The 14,017-nt window shown below is 36.5% G+C and overlaps 1 protein-coding gene across 5 annotated transcripts in view; it reads right to left on the bottom strand.

Annotated features, from left to right (window-relative positions):
- Positions 1-3,714: 3,714 nt before the first annotated feature.
- QSER1 (glutamine and serine rich 1) overlaps positions 3,715-14,017 on the bottom strand; it is a 41,255-nt gene continuing 30,952 nt past the window's right edge. For all 5 annotated transcript variants that reach the window (XM_064657054.1, XM_064657053.1, XM_064657052.1 and 2 more), the window contains 6 exons: positions 13,774-13,985; positions 12,028-12,165; positions 10,665-10,762; positions 6,697-6,849; positions 5,529-5,624; positions 3,715-4,905 (listed from right to left, as the gene is read on the bottom strand). In XM_064657054.1, the coding sequence (XP_064513124.1) occupies positions 4,765-4,905; positions 5,529-5,624; positions 6,697-6,849; positions 10,665-10,762; positions 12,028-12,165; positions 13,774-13,985 (838 nt within the window). In that variant the 3' untranslated portion in view covers positions 3,715-4,764. The remainder of the gene's footprint in view (positions 4,906-5,528; positions 5,625-6,696; positions 6,850-10,664; positions 10,763-12,027; positions 12,166-13,773; positions 13,986-14,017) is intronic.

The raw sequence follows: 14,017 nt of genomic DNA, 5'->3' as shown, positions 1-14,017 counted from the left end.
CCACCTTCATAAAATTATAATATATCTGAAATGCAGTATCAAAATCTTCAGCTTCCACACTGCAACAGGACATTCTCTGCCTACTTGCTTCCTAATGTCTTTTTTTGGAGAAAACAACAATCAACTTCATAGGCAAATGACTCATTTTATACTCATTTTGGTTTGGAAAGCAGCTTATACAGAGAGTCATTAAAAAAATTAAAATATTCCAGCCCTTCAGATTCACGTTTTTCTCCAATTATAGATCTTATGGACAATATCCACAGCATGGGATTCAGCCCTCTGCCTGAAAGAAAAACAGTCCTAAGGCTATGCAGAGTAATTCATTGTAATTTGTGGGGAAAAAAAAAAAACAAAACTCTCTGGAGTACCATTTCTTCCCATAGGTGCATAGAGATGATATTCTAGTTTAGCAAGAAATAGAACAAGTGAAAATACTGCAGGAAAAAAACCACCTGAATCACAGCAGTATTCTCCCTCTTACCCCAACTGTCTGGCTCCTCACTTGTCACAGAAGTTTAAGACCTGGCAGATACATTGTGAAAATTAATTCAGAACATTTAGAACCCATAACTGTAAAAGTCCCAGATCAACCAGACATGTTCAATTCATGTAATATAGTGGAAAAACAACCCCAAACCCTAGAACTGTATTTCTTCATACTGCAATCAGAAAACGTAGTCTAAATTGCCAATTTGTTTCCAACAATCTAACTTTTCAAGACTTGACATTTTAACAATAAATGACTAAGCATTATAAGGTTTTTGTTTAAAAAGTGTTTTCACTTTAATGGGTTTAGTTAATAACATCATGAATGGTACAAAACTGTCCTTTTTCACATTTCCATACATTGTATTATGGACCACCTGAAAATCTGGACTAAGAATGCATAAAGTGTCTCTTAATTAGCCCTAGCTTCATTTTTGCCATATGTAGAGCAGATATGCAGAAAAACATGCATTTATTACCAATGACATGTTAATATTAGCTTAAACAATAAAATATGGCAGGATGTGCATTGTATAATGCACAGATATGTAATAGGGTAAGAGAGACCAAATGTCAAGTGCTGGCAACAAAATAAGAAATGGTCGATAACACACTGACATTTTGTGATCATAGTATTAGCTCTTCTGTTTTAAAATTGTTTTAAATAGTAGTAAATATTTAAATAATATTTAAAATATATTTCCTATGGAAATCATTTACTTGGAAGACAGCCTGTAAGATCTGACTTTTTAAAAAGTAGTATTTCATTTCGACAACATATGAATACAATACATGCCACAGAACTTCAGAGAACCTAAAGTCCTTAGCTGTTTTCAGAAACAATTCCTCAATCCAATTTTGCCTCTGATTTTTTTGCTAGCAAAACTTTGGAAGTAGCATCTCAAAGAAAACCTGCCTTTAAGAGAAATACTGTACTTGAATAAAACCAAACCCTGTATAGAATGGGATGTTGCACTAATAGAAAGGAGGTGAAATTAAGAACCAAATAATAGATTATGCAACTAACTTCATTCCTGTTTTGCTAATTCATAGTCTAAGGAGGGCTTTGTTCCTTCCTAGTGCATCTTCTCTTGCAGTCAAATGAGTGCTTAATTTCCACTGTCAGACGTTAAGGGATGAAGACCTCAGTGTTGCTTCAAGGAAAAAAGAATTGAAGTGTAGGTGCAGAATTAATTACCTAAAATGCAACAAAACAAAGCAAAGTATTTGTGCAAAAAAAGTAATTTGTACATTGACTTTTTTCCTAAGTTTGCTTCAGTATAAAAAAACCCTCTTCAATCCCACTAACGAAGCTTTATTTTGATTTATGACCCTTCACTACACTTCAGAGTTCCACATTTTTACTTATTCTAATTTGGTAAATCAATAATTCAGCCACCATTTTTGCAGCCCAAGACAAAGATGGAAGCTCCAATATATTAATCTTTAATAGACTGGGGTAGTTACTTTTATTCACGACAGGTGGTTTTTTTCCCTGTCTTCTACAGGCACAGTGCTTGTTTAACTGGCCTTGAGAATAAAACAGCCAAAAATAAGCCAGGTCACCTTCTATGGCAGTGCAGAGCATCCTGGCCACCTTTTTGTTTGTTTGTTTGTTTGTTTAAAATGTTGCTAAAATTACCTTCTTTTTAAAATAGGGACAAGCTACTCCAAAAGCCTCTCATTTCTTTTTTTTCAGCTTCTAAGGACTGAAAGCAGCTTCCTAAAGCTGCTTCTGGATTCAAAACCCCAGAGTAAGTACACAGTAGTGGTACAGTAATCATTCAGAAAGCACAGAGACCTCTCTCAACCAGCTGCTTCATAGTCATATTGGGAAGAGGTGTGAGAGAGGCAAAGTCTGCTGAGCTCTTCACTACACCAATCAAGGAGCTGACTCCACTGTTCCCTCAGTCTGTATCCTCATCATCTTTAGAACTACAGACCAGGAATTTCCAAACTGTGCTGTGCCTATCACTGCAATGTGACAACAGAACTCTGCCTGGGCAAGTAAATACCTCTCCTGAATCTACACACACTGCCAACCACCCCACCAATGAGGGAATACGCTAAGGAAACTTGGGAATCCCCACTATGGATTAAAGAGTATACCAGGCACGTTTCTACCATACCTCCAGTGTGCATATTTACATGAAAACAGTTTTATCTGATTGCTACCAAGGTTGGCAATTTTGCTGTATAAACTCCAGCTCCTACCAGATTGAGTACGACTGAAACTCTTCACCCCTGTGGTTACCCTTCTTTTCACTGTGAAAATTAATTAGCTCCATGATTGCTCTAAAAATCTGCATATTCTTCCTAAACCCAAACCCATCTCACTCTCCTTGATAGTTGCAGACCTAGCAGTAGCACAATGCATTTAGTAACACGTGGCCTCCTTTTTTAAAGCAAAACCACTACGGAGAGGCTTAAAAAAAGGCAAGAGCACATACCAATTTCTGTTCATTGTAGTCTGCATACAAATTGTAAAGGAGAATTATTGCTTTTTAAGGATGAAAAGCTTTGGAAATACAGTAAACATCCTACAAGGTTCTAAATCTAATCAGCTAAAATTCTGTACATACTTTAATATTCAAACCTCTATTTGCTTACTCAAGATCAAATAATTTCATTTTCACATCTATTCATTAAACTCTTTATACTTCTACGGTCTAATGAATATTTAACAACTAAACAGGATCAAAACATGGGGAAAAGGTCCCATGGCAATGAACATTATTTCATTTGGCCAATGAATAGTGAACCCTGCTTTCTTGGCTGAAATTAAGGCACTAAGTGGCAGTGAAAGGATAAAGGAATGAAGTTTTTTTTTTTCTCTACATTATCTGAAAAAAGACCAACATGACTTTTTTTTTCTCTTTTAGGACGCCAGTAGAGTACATACCCATTGTGAATGACTCAGTAAGGCATTCTGTTGGCAAATTTAAAGAAAATGTTCTCCTGATTAGAGCCCATTACATTCATTGTCTGAGTGTGACTAGTGGCACTACTTAAGTGTTAACAAACTGGAGGGGGGGAAAAAAAAGCTACAAAGATGTCTGAAGACTTGAAAGGCACCAAAAAGAGAACAGCTCTGCAACTGCCAGTTCTACAAACAATTATGTAAGCTGTGTTTAACACTGCATATAAGTCTTTTCAATCAACAGTCTTTGTTGACCAAGATAAAGTGTAGTAGCTCTTCATTTAAACTCTCAGTTAATCAAGTGCTAGTTTAGTAAGAAATTTATTTTCACGTATCAGAAAATAATTGCAGTGTCTAACACAACTACACTTAAAGCAAAACTAGTCTAGTATGCATTATGCATTATTCTGGTTAACACTGAAGCAAACCTGTATAAACAAAAGGGTTACCTCGAGATACATAGTTTACAATATGAAATCAACATATAAATGAATAGGATTTACTGAAAACAATGGAAAGTGTATTACAAAGATACATGTAACAATTTTAACCACAATATTTCCTCTGTGAAAAATACAACTATTAGTGAGATAAAATGTACAATTGAATTCTTTTTTTTTTTTTCCAAAAGGAAAAAAAAAAACACAGTATAAAGGAAAATATTTTTTTCTTCAAAACAGGGAAAATAGTTAAGGTCATTGTCTTTCATTACAATATAATTTGACACAAAAGCAGTCATAGGATTGCACCAACTCCATGTTCAGTCTCCTGAACATGATAATAGTAAAAGGAGTCCATAAAGCATAATGAAATTTCTGGATTTTATTATGGCAATATACGTATGCAGAAACTGATGTCACCCCGGCTCTGTTCACAAAATGTACAAAACTCTAAATTTGGTGGCCAGACATGTAAAAATTAGTTCACCCCAACGCTGACTTTTCTCTCGCTTAGTCAGGGATGGAAAAATCTGTAGTATTTTAGGTGTTGTTATCTGTTCAGCAATAAAAAAAAAAGAAAAAAGTATATGTAGTGCATGCTTTATCACTTGTCAAAAACGTTTCTGAAAATAAAACTAAGTTATCCAATAGTTTACAAAATAGAAAATAACTCTTCAGGTTAAAAATGTGGTTAGGTTTTATGTTTAGTTCCATCTTCAAAGGACTGATTTCCTTGGCAGCATCACTATTCCTTAGCACGAGCCAAGGCACAAAGTTCCATAAGGAGAAATAAAAATGGCTACGAACAAGAAGCAGTCTGGCATTGTAAAAGAAATCAGAGCCTCTCTCTCTGAGCCTTCTGTTCCATCAGGTTAGTGCCGTAGAAAAAAACGGGAGATTTGGGATACACTTTTGTTATGAGCATTTCTGCTGGACACGATTCAAAAGTTCACCAAACTTTTCGAAAAGATCCTCCACCCATTTGATGTTTTTCATGCACAGCTGCACAATCTCTTCCTGGCCTAGGTCTGCACTCGTCTTCTGAACAGAAGAAATCTATTTAAAAAAAAAAGAGAAGGAGGGGGAGAGAGAGAGATTCACACACCCACACACACCCACCCACGTTAGGCTGCCAGAATTTAAGAATTTTCATTTTTATAGGTCTGCAGTTAAATACGAACCTTCTTTGGAAAAAAAAACAACCCAACTCTATGCTTTAAAAACAAGAGGAAATGCCCCCCAAAATGCATTTCTTAACAACCAAGCCAGAGCTCAGCTCTTGTATTTCTGCTACCTGAAATATTTCCACCAAGGATTTGCAGAAAAAATAAAGGAGTGGCACTCTAAGACAAAATAAACTCCTAGATCCGATGAGTTACACACACTGATAAAATTTGTTGCCTTTTTTTTTTTTTTTGGATAACAGTGAAGAATAGTTCAGGTAATCACACAAACCTTGAAAGCCTCATATCTGAATGTTCTGAGCAGCAGTGCCCATTAGGGACAATGTATGTGCTCAGTGTACCCTTTCATTTGCCATAAAGAATTAATCAAAATAGGAGGCCTCAATCCATACTCATCCATCAAGAAGATGAGGACAGTCCCTCTAGGTGGACTCAGTTCCCTCAAGAAACTTCCTCAATGCATGTAAAAGTAGCTCAATGGGAACAATTACTTACCTCTTCTTTACATGTTAGATATATGTGATATTTGTAATGATGGAGTGAGTGATACAAAGAATACAACTGTATTTTTTCTGGATCTACTGTAAACTCCTGCAAAAAGAACAATTATTTCATGTAAATTCATGTTATTTACCAAGAGATATTTCAGATATTTTCTTCTGTAAACAATTCTTTTCAACAATTCGGAAATTCAGTACTTCATTCAAATCATTATTTTGACGTATTTTGGCAAACTGTAATTTAATATATATCATAATTATCTCCTATCTCCACTTTCCATGTTGTTTTATCAAAATCAGGTTTGGGAATGCTTTCAGTTATTCTGAATGCACTGCAAGTCCAAAAGAGGCAAGACATCTCCTTCTCAAGAACTATTGCAAGAATTACCAAAGCTTAAATACTTTTCTATCAAATTGATGGGTATCACTGCAAAAAGCACACACTTTATGCTTGAGAAGGCTGGTCTGTACTTACCTAATATGTTACTTTGACAAGAAATACGAGTGTGAGCTACATTTACATGTCATTTGTTGAGCCACTATTTACTGCTGGGAGGTTAGGCAGCCTATGTGAGCCAGTACTCAGCCAAAATCTAGTTATAGTGTTCCCCAGGAATAATACGCAAATAAACAGTGTGTACATCTCCAGTTTTTACCACACTGCTTTTTAATGTTATTTTTTTCAATTTTTTTTTTTTTTTTTGAGATACACAGCTTCATTCTGTCTTTGGAAACGAGGAAAGGAGCAATACAGAGCTCAATTTTTAATCTAAGATTTTACGTTATTAACACTAATTTTTCACTTTTGATCATTTACTTTAGAGATTTTGCAGCAAGTCTAAGAAACTGTTATTACTGTGATCTACGCAGCGACTTCACCACAACTGCAATGTTGAAGGCAAAATGGTGTTGCTTCAGCAACAGCCCAGAAGGCTGACAAGCTATCTTTTGCAGATGAGTTAAAATAATGATTTAATGTACTGCTTTTAATGTTGGTTCTTAACATCCCTTTGTTACAGAAAAAGCACCTCACTCCAAGATTTTATATTTTGATAAACCTACCGGAACACCTAAATACATGAAGCAGCATTTTATATAATGTAAGTGTGGTTATCATTTTACAAGTCAGATGGTGGCAGCAACGAACCCCTTTGAAGACTCACCTGTGCTAATTTAGTGGTTGACTTAGAAGCCCTCAGTGTTTTTTTGTTGTAAGCTTTCCCATTCATTTTGATCTTAGACACAGATGTTCCTCCACATTTTGTCTTGGGGTCCCGAGTGATCACCGTCAGTTCAGGAAAGTTTTCCAAAGCATTCTTTAACAGAGCATATAAAGACAGAGGATTATGAAAAAAATCAAGGATGGCCAGATTGATGACAAATAGACCATTTTTCTTTGAAAAGTTTAGAGTGCAGCCTGTTATGAAAAATTTGTTCTTCCACAAAGACCTGATGAAGTGTCTTTATCAGATCATGCAACCATATAGTTTGGAAAGCGTGACCGCCTGTTCTTCACTACTATAATTTTTCAAGACCACAAGATCCCTTCATTGTGTGTCAAGATTATGCTCTCTGATTCTCTCACTGGAAAGAGAAAAAAAAAAAAAAGAAAAGCTCTACTGGGCCATTTCTACACAAGAATCTCCAAGGCAAAGTTACTTGAAGATCCTTAAGTATTTAATGTCTAGTCAGGCAAAGGAAGTCTATCAACTCTAACGGGGATTGGATGCCTAAATATTCACAGCTTTTGTCCCATCTTTTGCAAATTGTAAACTAATTGCCTTTTATCATATCTGTAAGGTAGAAAAGCTTATGCACAGTGCAGCAGAAGGCTGGTTCAAAGAGGCACAAGTTTCAGACATATTAAGTCAGGGGAGGGAACTGCATTTCTACCAGCTTTAGTTCTATGTTATTTGCATGAGTCAATTTGAATACAACTTTGTTGTACAAATGTAGCATTATGTTAGCAGCTGCTTTCAAATAGTTCTGCTATGCCACATAATCTGGTCCTGAAAAACAATGTTTCAAGTTAAATGAACGTGCTTGTATTATACTTAAGCACAAGGCAGAAAAAGAGGCACAGAGAAATATGTATCAATGCTTAAGGACTTAACTTGGACTATTGGGTTAAAATATGAAGTTGACTCAATTTTTCTATTCTGTTTTAACAAACAATACTAGAATTCAACAACCTCCCCTGCCTGTGATTTATTAGCTCTTTATATATGTGTGTAATTTTTTCCTTTATTAAACAAACCTCTCAGCAAAAAGCTGTAAGATCTACAGCACAGAGGTAGCTGCACAGTGGTAGCAGTAACCCTGAGCAGCCAACCTGTCCATACCCAGGCTTCACTGCAGTGCTTTCAAACTGGTACAACTTCAACAGGTTTCAATTATTTAGCTTTTCTATCCACTGTAATAGCTTTTCTCAAGGTTGATTTTGAGTATCCAGGGGGCTCTGGCCACTTTTGCCTTCCCCCAGAGAATTCCCAAGAGCTGGAACAATTTACATTACCTAAATTACCTAAACCAGACAAATTTGGATTGGAATGAAGAAGAAAATACTAGTGATTTCTGCATCTTTGAGAGCATGAGACCCAAAATGGTGATAATTATTTTCAAATGAAATTTGCACAATTCAGCTCAGATGCTTCACTTACTGAGCTTCAACTAAGGCAATGGTAATCTTCTCTAAGTTTTTATAAAAACTATTTTACACAGGACACAATAAACTGTTAGAACTATAAAATATGATACAGGCAAACCTATCAAACACTGACTGCTAACTTCAGTGTCTGGTTTATAATACAGTGATAATATATTCCACATTAACTGTGTCCAGTGGAAAACCAATATTAAATTTATCCATGCCTATCAACACAGAATAGCAAAACCATTCAAACTGAATGATAACTGTGAATGACAAATGATATTTTTCACTTATTGCTTTCTTCAGTGCCTCATTCAGCTCTAATATCTGAACTAGTTATTTGATCAAAGGTAGAATAGAAACAGATCTTCATTAATGAGCAAATTAACCCGATCTTAAGGAGTATCAAACACATTTTCCTAACCAACACAAACACTCAAGATGACAAATAGGCATTTCATTTTTATCCAAAATATTGACCCAAGGATGGCACGAGTTGGTACCTTCATACCAAAGAAAAACATAAGAGGTTTTTTATCTTGCAGATGACATCCCAAGCAGATCCCTTCCTTACATCCATTAAATTCTTGCAGCTTATATGATGAAATACAGGCTTAAGTAAACTTTAGAGATATAATCTTTACATAATCTGCTTCTAAGTGAACACATAGCAAAGCTATTGCATTCATTATGAACTCCAACTGAATAAGCAGTTGTAATTACATATTGGTATTACAGAAAATTATGTTAGCTTTTTTCCCTTAAACTGGGAACTCAGCTACCTCTCACTTTTTGTGTACTGAGAATGTAACCAGAATTCTATAAATTTGTAGCCCACCTTAATTGGCCTGTGTTCTCTGCACAGACAGGTGAAAAAGAAGCAGCTATATTAATAACTATTAATACAAAATTCTCACCACAAAAGAAAAACAGAAATGTAGAGTAAGCACATGTTACCTTCTCTGGAGCTCTGTGTACGGTTTAAAAATACACAGCCCTCCCCATGCCTTCCTACTCTAAGGAGAAAGCCCCAAGAAACCCTGTTCAAGCAGGTACAAAGTGTTCAGCTGTTGGGAAAACAGCATAACTAACATTAAAAAAGTTCAAGAGTGGTGTGAATTACAGCTGTTTCACTGGTTGATGATGTTCTCATCCCTGAAACAATGTCACTTTATGTCCCACAAGACTTACCAGGAATGGGCTGGGAGGAAAGGGATCTCTCAAAGATTTCATGATGAAAAAGCACAACTTTCAAGTCTGTTACTATCTCCCTCACCACTTAGCTCTCAAAAGCAAGCTCATAGCAGTACAAAGACACCACAATTCTCCAAGTGTCCCTGTACCTTGGGCAGCAAAAAGACAGGTAAAGACAGGGAAAAGAGCAAGTTTGGTCTGATGTGTTTATAGACAAATCTGCTTTACTGTTGTTGTTCTCAAAACTGTACCAAGAACAAATAATCAGTCTGATTACAGACATTGACAAAAGGGTGTCTTTTATTCCCAAGCGGGAGGACATGAGGAAATGACCTCAGGTTGTGCCAGGGGAGGTGTAGATTTGATATCAGGAAAAATTTCTACACCAAAAGGGTTATCAAGCACTGGCACAGGCTGCCCAGGGAAGTGGTGAAGTCACCATCCCGGGAGGTATTTAAAACACGTGTAGATGTGGCACTTGGGGACAGGGTTTAGTGGTGGACTTGGCAGTGCTGGGTTAATGGCTGGACTTGACCATCTTAAAAGGTCTTTCCTAACCTAAATGATCCTACGAGCGAAAAAACCCCTTAATTCACTTCACTGCACTTGCAAAACCTGCGTTGTTGCTTGGAGGGTGGGTGGGAACAGTAGGAACCCCAGTGATTATCCTCCTGTTTACCTTCTCTCTACTGAGATGTTACGGCTTCTCTCTTCCCTGTCCACATCCAGACCTGTTTTTTTATTACCGCGTCAAAGTTGCTGTAATATGGGCTTGTTATCCACACTTTTCTCAACCTTCCATGCTGAAGATACATGAAAGAGCACACAAATGAGTTGTTCTTGAGTCCCTCTGTCCTGGTTTTAAACTCCTCTGATCATGCTCTCTACTTCAAAGAAGTTCAGACATCTGCTCCACAGCACAGCTATTTCATGTAAAAGTTTATTTTTAGGCAATACGATCGCTTAAGCAAAAGCTCTAGAAGGACAGGAAACAGATTTGCTTTTGGCAAATTTGAGAAGCTTAAAAGAAAAAAAAAATGCTTGAGAATGAACCAGAAAGTATGGGGAGTAAAACTAGAACTTTACCTTTGCAGTATCAACTCCTCCATCACAAAATGTTCTCCAAATGCCACATACAAGTACTAAATTTATAGCATCTCTTTCAAATCCATATTCACTTCTGTTAAAAGTGTGCCTTCTGGGGTTTAAGTTGTGCCTGCACAGTATGCATTCAATGGCTTACTTATGACATGACTTTTAAAAATCCCAGAATTTGAAAGAGAATACCTTGAAAGCATGATCCAAGCGTAATTTGGGAAGCAGCCTTTTCCTATTGTCATTCAGCATACCATCAATTTTTCTCATGTGAGGCAAAAGTAGCTCATCTAAAAGACACATTAAAAACCCGCAGCAGTTGATTAAGAGATGCACAGTAACGAGATCCATCTTCAATCTGTACTTTGACCCTTTATTACACAATGTGGAAAGCAAAAAATAAAGCAATTTGCACATAAAGTAATTTCAAATGTGAGGGAAAGATCTCATTTTTCGGACCAGCCCACTAAGCTGGTCTAGATATTATGCAGTTTAATTGCTGGCTGCATTCCTGCTCCTTCTCTGACTTTCTTCGCTCAAAGGAAAAATTAAGATAGAGCACTACAGGGCATAAATTTTAGAGATGATTTCACACCATTTCCTCCTAGATAGTTTTGTTGTTTTATGAAGATAAGTTTGTGGTTGTGACATTTGTTATTCCATTTTACAAGGGATGACCCTGCTGGCATTTATAACAACAGAAACTGAGGAAAGTGCTTACTGATAAAAGTTATCTGATAAACCACTGTGAATTGCACCATATACAGTTGAACATAGGCATGTGGCCATGAATGAAAATTTACAGCTCAGTATGGAGCCTTTTATCTCTAAAGCAAATTTCTTTGCTTTTAGTGGGACTACTGACATAATGCATGGGTCTGAAATCTTGAGGTAAGTGTGCACTGATGCACAATACAAGCAAATCAGGAATGGAAAGGACAGAAAACAGGTTTTTTTAAATACAGCCAAACAGAATATAGTACAAAACAACAGCCTGCAACTAAATAATACATGAAATAATTCCTCTTTTGAGATCTTAATACAGGAGTGTTTTCCTAAATCTTGAGAAATAGAAGTTTCCACTTGTATCCTGGAGTCTGCTAGGGTAAATAAGTCCAAATATTTTGTCTTCAAAGAAAAAGTGTGTATTAATATAGTTTTCTTTAACAACAATTTTAAGATTTCAGAGTTTGAAAAGCAGAATTTTTAATAGCAGCAAGAATGAAACTCTCTTAATTTTAAATAAATATTTGCTAAGGTTTAGAGTATAATAATGGCAGGAACAAAGAGCTCAGTTCTGACATTCACAGCACAAGTCTGATACAATAAAACAGACAAAACAGTATTTGCAAATTACTTTGATTATTCAAAGAGATAGTGCAAAAACATATATACACACACAAATATTTTGTGTAGTGTTCTTCAGATGAGGTTATGTTACTAGAAGTTCAGTAGGCTTGTGGGTTTTTTCTTTTAAAAAACCCCAAAACATTTGATTTACTGATTAATAACCTTAAAATCTAGTAAGAACATACAAATGTTAAACATACTGTACCATTGCTCTTTTCCAAGGCTTGCATTGTGTCGGGATCCAAGGCAATGCTAACAAGCAACTCCATGTAGCTCTTAAAAGTCTCTTTCATAGCTCTTGTGTTCAAAAAGCGAGTAACAAGGGGAGCTGGAGGTACAACCTCTGAAAATGAATCAGAAAAGAATGAATTTTTTCCCCTTATCATCCTGCAAATATCTGTGTTTTTCAAAACTGAAGGCTTCTCTCTTAAAACACAAGTGACCCCTACTGGTACCCCAAGAGATTAAAACTCAGTGCAGTCAATTGTAATAAACTGCTTATCTGCCAAAAACAGAGGCAGACACCAAATATGCTACAATTGGTTCGGGTCTTTTTTTTTTAACTATCAGCATTTAGATTATAAATTTACGGAATTTAGACATTTTCCTATTCCTGTAGCTGAAAGTCTACAGAAAATGGAGAATGAATAACTTCAGTCAAGTCAAATGCCATAAGTGCAGGTTTCACATCAATGCAAGTACATCCCAAAAATGCAGAATTTGGATTTGTCCAATAGAAAAAAAATAAATTCCAGAGCTCAAATATCACTCAAGAGCCTGCATACCATTGAAGCCAATCCCACCTAATTCTTCAGCTCACAAAAAACATGTAAAACAAATTTTCCCAGTGAAGCAACGTAGGGCATATTTGCGCTTATTCTGAGGAAGCTTTTGTTTTTTCATAGACAGCAATTTTAAACATGCACATGGAGCAGTCATCACTTCTAGTCAGCATTCTGGAGCTTTTTATAGGCTCCATGTCTGGCACCAAGGTTTTCAGTAATTTAGCTATCAAGGCTGTTAAACTTCCTTGGATATACACATTTCTGCGGATGACTATCATCACCAGGGGACTTGAGATTTTAAACATGGACAGTTGTACATATCAATGGTCACTTGGGCAAGTTGGCTTGAAAAATAGTATTTTAAAGGTGTTGTTCTCATAGAGGCAGTGTTCCAGTACACCAGTGGTAGCTTGTCTGTATTTAAAAGTAACCAAGATGCTTTGGAAATGCAGCAGTATAAAGCATGAATAATACACAGCTTTGCTTCAAACACACAGGAAACAAACCAAAAGGACTCTGCAAAATGCACTGTGTATTTGCTACCACAGGTAACCTCTGCAAAAGACTGCAAACTTCAGAAAGTTCTCTTTCTGTCCTGGAGAATTCCTGCCAACATGGAATCTCAACGTTCCACGAATGTCTTAACAGCAAATCTGCTCAGCAGGCTCCATTTGAACAGCTGGCATTCAGACAAGCAACGGAGCAGCCAAAAAAAGTCAACTGTTTTTTCTCGTTGGGTTTTGAAAAAACAACAGTAGCATCTGAATTCTGCCCACATCTGCATGGAGACAAACATTGCAGGAATGTTATTTTTGACATGACACGCAGTTGCAATGGAAAATTAATGAAGAAACTCATTCTTGAGATGTATTAAAAAAAATCAAATCAGATTCTCCTCTTACAATTGCACCCATCGTAGAAAGCAAGCAGTAGAAAGTATATTTATCTCACTGATAAATTACATGTAAGATAACTTCAATTATGCTCACACACAAACAGCAAGCAAAAAGTTTTAAGAAACTCATGTTGCATGGCACTGTTAGATTTAAAATTTACTTTCTGAGGCTAGCACAGAAAAATGTGCACGGTCAAACAATGCAATTTTATAATACTCTTCTCAGTGAAGTTCAAACGGGCCCAGATGTCAGCAATGGTATCTCACTCACCATCCTCTTCACTCTGGGCCTCAGGTGAAGAATCAGACTGGGAAGAGGAAAATTCTTCTTTCCACTTTTTCCTTTTCTTTGGTGGTGGTTCAGCCTTAACCTTTGGCTGCTTAGCTTTGGGTTTCACAGAAGAGACTTTTGCTGCTGTTGGTTTTGGTGTTGGTGGATCAGGGGGTTTGATGTTGCTATTACTAGGTTTGCAATGAATAGTCCTGCAATATTATGAAGATGATCTTCATGAAAA

The sequence above is a fragment of the Pseudopipra pipra genome, chromosome 6, assembly GCF_036250125.1.
Source record: "Pseudopipra pipra isolate bDixPip1 chromosome 6, bDixPip1.hap1, whole genome shotgun sequence".
Lineage (NCBI taxonomy): Eukaryota > Metazoa > Chordata > Aves > Passeriformes > Pipridae > Pseudopipra > Pseudopipra pipra.
This window is presented reverse-complemented; position numbering and strand designations above follow the sequence as displayed.